The 6,575-nt window shown below is 39.7% G+C and overlaps 1 protein-coding gene across 1 annotated transcript in view; it reads right to left on the bottom strand.

Annotated features, from left to right (window-relative positions):
• Window positions 1-684: 684 nt before the first annotated feature.
• LOC112158495 (protein broad-minded) overlaps window positions 685-6,575 on the bottom strand; it is a gene marked incomplete at its 3' end in the record, with an annotated part of 9,364 nt that continues 3,473 nt past the window's right edge. The window contains 9 exon segments of the mRNA XM_024291913.2: window positions 685-778; window positions 1,694-1,753; window positions 2,087-2,225; window positions 3,943-4,004; window positions 4,082-4,185; window positions 4,423-4,501; window positions 4,588-4,707; window positions 5,828-5,899; window positions 5,981-6,158. Coding sequence (XP_024147681.2) covers window positions 685-778; window positions 1,694-1,753; window positions 2,087-2,225; window positions 3,943-4,004; window positions 4,082-4,185; window positions 4,423-4,501; window positions 4,588-4,707; window positions 5,828-5,899; window positions 5,981-6,158 — 908 coding nt within the window.

Genomic DNA, 6,575 nt, shown 5'->3' with positions numbered 1-6,575 from the left:
TCATACCCCTGATGTAAATAACTTCAACATGTCTTTTCTGAAAATGCACGCCAGCACTTTTCTACCACTTACTCATCATTTAGTAAACCTGTGTATTAGACAATCTGTATTTCATGCCATGTGGAAAACAGCCCTTATCCACCCTGCAGGGGGTCAGCCTGCTGGAACCAAGACTTTTTTGAAGTTGACGGCTGAAGTTAGCCAGAGTTTCAAATGCAGAATAGTCAGGGTTCTGGCCCGGTTTAATGACTTACATCCGAGTAGGAGGTAGGGGTTTCAGCCAACTTTATGGCCTCCTTGCTGAAAGGGGAACTCTGTTATCTTGAAAAAGGCACTCCACATGAAAGTTGGGTGACCAAATGGTCAACACAGGTTATCACAGTTGTTTCCAAGGGTGGAATGCTACAGCCACTCCCCCAATAGCCATTTACCCAACCGTGATTGGTTGGTTCGTCAGCTCTGCACTCAGCACTGTAAAAGTGCCCTTCACACAAAACTTGCCGACTGTATTAACATTAAACTTTCATATTAAAGTGGGGCCGCAAAACATCATCTAGGGGGCCGTAAATAGCCCGTGGGCCGCCAGTTTGAGACCCCTGAATTACAGCCTTCCTGTCCATCAGTCGGTTTCCATCAGAGTACGGCCTCCATCAGGCTGGTAGAGGAGAACAGGGTTTGACTCACTGACGTTCCTCTGCTTCCCCACATCGCTCACGTCGCCCCTGAAACGTTCGCTGGCCTCGCTGTAATGGACGCACTGCTGAACGGCCACCACCACCTGAAAACAGCAGAGCAGAACTCAGCGGTCCAAACCGTCAGTGTGTTGGAGCAGTCCACCTCCAATCGAGGGGCCTCGATTTAGGATCCAGAGGGCTTTTCTCAGAGGGATTGTCATTCTTGGTTTGCTTGGAGAATATTTCAGGGTCCATGTGGCAGGAATCCACTTTCTTTACCCAGAGGAGTTCCATTTTTTTTTTTTATCCATGCAATTTCTCAAATGTTTTTGCACACTTTAAAACCTGTAATATTGGCATCAAAACGTTCACCATGTTAACGACACCAATGCTACTGAGGTTTTTAAGGCTAATTTTAAGTTTAGCTTATATTTTAGCAACATGCTAACATTTATGGATAATTTATCATCTAATGAGGTTTTTGGGGCTAATTCTGTGTTAATGGCTAATTTGGTGTTTACCCAGCAAACATTTCAATGTGGGCCCCATATGGTTACCTTTGGGATGAAATGGTAGGCCCCAGGTGGGTTTTTCCACGGGTTCCATGGTGGCCCTATTTGTGATTGCCTACATTGGCTTAGGTGGGGACGGTAGGGACTCAGTGGTCTCGGTCCCTAGGCCAATCTCCAGCCGCTCCAGCCGCCTGCTGGACAGGTAGCAAGTTACCAAGCTTTGCTGTCCAGTCAGCCAGACTACTAAGTGCTCACTCAAACCAGTGTGGGCAAACACAGATGGGACGACCATAGAACACGTGGACAAACCCACCTGGGGCCACCAATTCAGCCCAAAGGTAAACCATATGCAGCCCACATTGAAATGTTTGCTGAAACTGAAGCTTTTTTCGCTAATTCTGACTTAAGCTAGTAGTTTAGTATTGAACTAGATTTTATTTTCTATGCTGTGGGACTTTTCAAGAACCAAATGACAAAAAAAGGCAGCGATTACTGAGGGAATCTTACCAGAGACTTGTACTTTCTCTCCAAGAGTCTGAGAACAACATTCCTGCTGTAGTAACCATGCTGAACAAACAGAGGAGAAACCAAGAAAAAGAAAATAAACGGATAAAAGTAGGTTAGAAAATCCCAGTTTACATTTTCTTAAAAACAGAACATGGCATATTAGGTTTCCATTTACAGTTAGAAGAATCTTACGTGGCTGATATGTCTTTCAAGCAGCATTTTGCTGGAATTTGCCTCAGCATTAGTAAAAGTGAAAACAATGAAAACTCCAGCAAAAACTGCAGCTGAAAACATTCGAGTCAACTTTCTAACTTTGGAGAACCATTGAAATGTTCCAGAAACATCCATGTTTTTATGCTGTACTTTAGTAGTCAAAGAAAACCCCAAACACACCATCCACTTGATGAACCAGGACGCTTTGATGTCCAGTAGAGTCAGTAAATGTATCGGCTCCAGGGTCTTCTCCGCTGAACCATGTGGGTGATGGAAGCACAGCAGCGACAAAGTGCTCTCTATCACTTCCTCCATGTATCTGAAGAAAGTCCACAGAGTGAAACATGAAGCTAAAAGGGCCACAAGAGAACCGTCGGAATAACATAAACAAAGATCAAAGACTTCTGCAAAGATCAAAGGGTTTTTTGTGTTATCTTAATGAATATGAAATGCAGACACATTTTTATCCTATAATAGTGGAGACTTTAAAGCCTAACGAAGTAAAGTTATAGCAACACAACATGAAGTTAGATTTTTGAACAAAGCTGGTTTTTAAATCAGACTATTTTAAGTGGCAAAGGTTCTGAAAAAAGATCAAATCTTTTCTATTGCAGCTCAAACAAAGTTTTTCTGTGACAAAAAGTACTGTCCAGGAGACTAAACTTACACAAATATACATAATTTTTAATTTTTGTAGGATTTATAGACTATTACTGCGTTCACACCAAACGTGACTCGCGTGTCAAATTCGAGTCACACACCTGGAAAATTCCCTGCTTGACTACTGTAGTGTTTCATATCAGAGCAAATCTGCTTTTCTAAACTTCAAAATCTGTTTCAATAACATGAACTCTACTATTTATTCATTTCAGATTCCTGGTGGATCGTCTGTGCTCCTGTTCTTGGTTGTGGCCCTCACCCCCACCCGTCCCCCAGTCCTATCGGGATGAACTCTACTAAAATACGTAGTTGTAGAGTTAGATAAGCTAATTCCTCTTAAGTATTCCTGGTAAATCACCTGTTCGTCCTGAGATAGGATCTCTCCTTCGTGGGCATCTCTAAAGTTTTTTTTCCTGAATCAAGTTTTTTATATCTTTTTCCTTACCTGGAGGAGGTTCTAAGGACAGAGAAAACCAGTTTTGTTTAGTCTGTTTAGTTTAGCAATTAACTATTGTTTTTATTTTATGACCGACTTTCTGCTTCTGTACAATTACCGACATGAAGCCCAATGAGGCATTTCTTTTGTGATTTTGGGCTATATAAATAAAATAGAATTGAAATAGTTGAAAGTTTGTCAACCGTGGACTCCGATGTTAAAGGGTTAAACAAAAAAACAGTGTTTTAATTTTTGTAGGATGGGAGTAGTTTCACTTCAAGCGCAGAACAAATCACACCCCCCGTCTGAGAATGTCTCCACCCACCCTTTGTGTTGGCTCAAAGGTACATTTGATTCTAATCAGTTTTAACCCTTTCACTACACAAAAAAGAAAAAACACCAAAAAAGGTATTTTTTGTTGCTGATTATTGCCTTGGTACGGAGCCCCTAAAGGGACGTCAAGGTTAAATATATATATATATATATTTTCTAAAAAAAATACTTCATAAAAATATTTTCATAGAAATTTAAGTAAAAAAAAGTTACGGATACTAACTAGAACTTGTTATTCTAAAAATTAAAGTGGTAAAAAAAATCTGGTTAGTAACTGTTTTTTTTTTTTCTAAAAATTGAATTATCGAAAAATGTGCTGGTTACTAACTGATCCTTTACTAACCAGAATTTTTTATTTATTTCAATTTTTGAAAAAAAAAAAAAAAATTCCCCCTCAATTTCCCTTTAGGGGCTCCGTAGATTGGGGAGTAATACACACAATCAATATTTTTAAAAACATGTTTTCTAAATATCATTTGGTTGAGCGGGCAGTTAAAGGGTTAAATATTATTTTATGAAAACATAACCTAACATTAGCATAATGTTACATGCAAGAAAGCATGAATAAAAAAGTTCCTCAGCGCTGAAATCCTGGGCGTAAACTCACTTCTCTGGATGGCGAATCCAGAAGGAAGCCACCTCCTTCTGGAAGTCATTTATCAGTCGAATCTGAAACCCGCAAAAGCAAAAAATGAGTAAAACCTCTGAAATGACCTTAAAAGAGCTGAAAAGACACGCTGCAGTACCTGCTTGAGAAGGCGGGTGATCTTAGGTGTGTTGATGTCGAGAGTTGCTGAGCCGCTCGGGAAGTTCAGCTTGTGAGACACAAAACTGGATTCGACATTCTTAGCTGTTAAAAAAATGTATTTTCATAACAATTGTTAACATAAAAATGATAAATCTATTTAACTTATTTGTGATTAAAGTGGTTTTCTGCTTTTTTTCTATAAATCAGGAAAAAAATGTAACAAATGAATGTGGATATAAAACATTTCAACATTTGAAAAAAGTTGTTTTATTCTAAATAAATCTTTTTGAAATTGTACACATTTTATTTAAACAGAAACAGTCCATTCACATTTCCTACCTAAACTGGTGAACATCTCTCTGGTCACACTGAGCGGAGAGGAGGAGAAGCTTTTAGCAAAAAACTGCAGAGCATTTTCCTGACAGGGACAGGAGAAAAACACCTTTATTCCTGCAGTGACTGAAGGAGATGTGGACGCGAGGGACAACACGAGGCAGGACTCACGCTGAGCTCGGCCTCATTCAGAGCCGCCAACAGATTCCTGCGCAGGGTGCTCCAGCTCTCGCAGCTCAACAGATCAGACGGAGACGCGCGGCAGAGGGCGTGCAACGCCTCCCGACGCATCTACACAAACGTTCATACAGATCCAGCTTGAATGATCTTTAAAGTCCCCCAACGTCAGGGGTGTCAAACTCAATCACACAAGAGGCCAAATCCAAAACAGACCTGAGGTCACAGGCTGAACAAGAGAAACATTTACTGAACACTCTAAAACTACATTTTTAAAACTTTAAAACTGGAACTTTTTAACATAATTATGAACTAGATATATAGCATTACTTGCGGTAATGATGGTGTGAATGCTGTAAGGTGTATTTGGCTGCTGAATATGCTAGTGCTGATAGCTGAAAACACTGAAGCTAATAGCTGAAAACACTGAAGCTAAGAGGTGAAAACGCTGAAGCTGATAGCTGAAAACGCTGAAGCTGATAGCTGAAAACGCTGAAGCTGATAGCCAGCTAAAATGTTCGCTAAATGCCTAATTAGCCTAAAGACAAAAAAAAACTTAGGTTAGCCAAAACAGCTAGCATGTAGCTGAAATATTATCTAAACTCTGAAACAGCCTTAAAAATCTTAATAAATGTGAAAATAGACCAAAAAGCGAACAGAATGTCAATTTTTGAAATTTCAAAACTGTAACTTTTTAACATAATTATGAATAATAAAAAGTCAGGAATATTATTCCAGAATAAATCAACTTGAACCCTAAAAAAACTTTCAATATTTTACTCTACATAAATAATATATTTTGTCAAAATTATACAAGTCTGAAATATATGCATGATAACATCGAACCAGTAATAACAATCAAATAAAATGATCTGGGGGGCCAGATAGAATTACCCGGAGGGCCAGATCCGGCCCCCGGGCCTTAACTTTGACACGTGTGCCCTGGGACATTGTTTTTTACTTAAAAAATGTTCTCATTATTGTTTTAATTGTGATTATGACTTTTTAAACCAAAATCCCACAACCTAAAAGTCTTAAAAAGTCATTTTTCATGTTGATCTGAAGCCTCTGTTTCCAAAATCTCCTCTGAGGGGGCGTGGCTTTTGGAGATAAGCTGATCCCCCCTGTATTATGATAGCTCTGTGTCTTGCTAGCGTAAATCTGACTTCCTGAACACAGATAGATGGGAAACAATCAATCATGGTGGTGATTGTGAAAGCACCAGGTAGAGTACCTCTTTGGGCTTGCTGGGCTCGAGTCTTTCAGCTAGAAGCTGCAGCTGCTCCTGTGTGATGAAGGCGTAGCTCTGGAAACCATCAGGAGGAGAGTTTCAGAGAGGATCAACCCCCCCACCCCCGCCCGCCCGTCTGTGTCTGGTGTCTCTGACCTGGTTGAAGGAGGAGTCGCTATCAGAGCAGCTGTCGGTGAAGTGGCTGCTGGGCTGGCTGTGCTCCCTCTCTCTGTGCGTCTCCTCTTTTCTCAGCTGGCCCTCCTTGTATTTGTTGCTTAAACACTCCACAATGGAGCTCAGTGAGGCTTTCAAGGTCTGCATCGTCTGCTGATACCTGGTTCAAGGAGAGAAAAAGATTATCTGAAACTCCTCTGGCGGAAAATCCTTCCTGGGATGGAAGAAGAACAGAAAACATTCATATAATCATTCAAATGAAATAGACCTTTTTTTGGCAGGTTCCATTTTAAATGTATTTGTAAAAAAGATCAAGAAAGTATATTTTATTTTCTTTATTCGTTTTTTTCTACTACATCTTTACTGATAATGTTTGTTTTAATTATCATTATTTAGATTTTGTAAATGTATGGACGCATAATTCTTTGAATCATGCATTTTAAGTATAGTTTACTGATATACTGAGATTTGGGTGTGTTGGGAATATTTGTGCTGTGAAAATAGTAAAAATCAATATATATTAGGGCTGTCAGATTTGTCGCGTTAAAAACGCATTAATCTGACACGTGCTTGACGC

The sequence above is a fragment of the Oryzias melastigma genome, linkage group LG24 (assembly GCF_002922805.2).
Source record: "Oryzias melastigma strain HK-1 linkage group LG24, ASM292280v2, whole genome shotgun sequence".
Taxonomy (NCBI): Eukaryota; Metazoa; Chordata; class Actinopteri; order Beloniformes; family Adrianichthyidae; genus Oryzias; species Oryzias melastigma.
The sequence above is the reverse complement of the archived record's forward strand: the minus strand, read 5'-3'. Positions and strand labels throughout refer to the sequence as shown.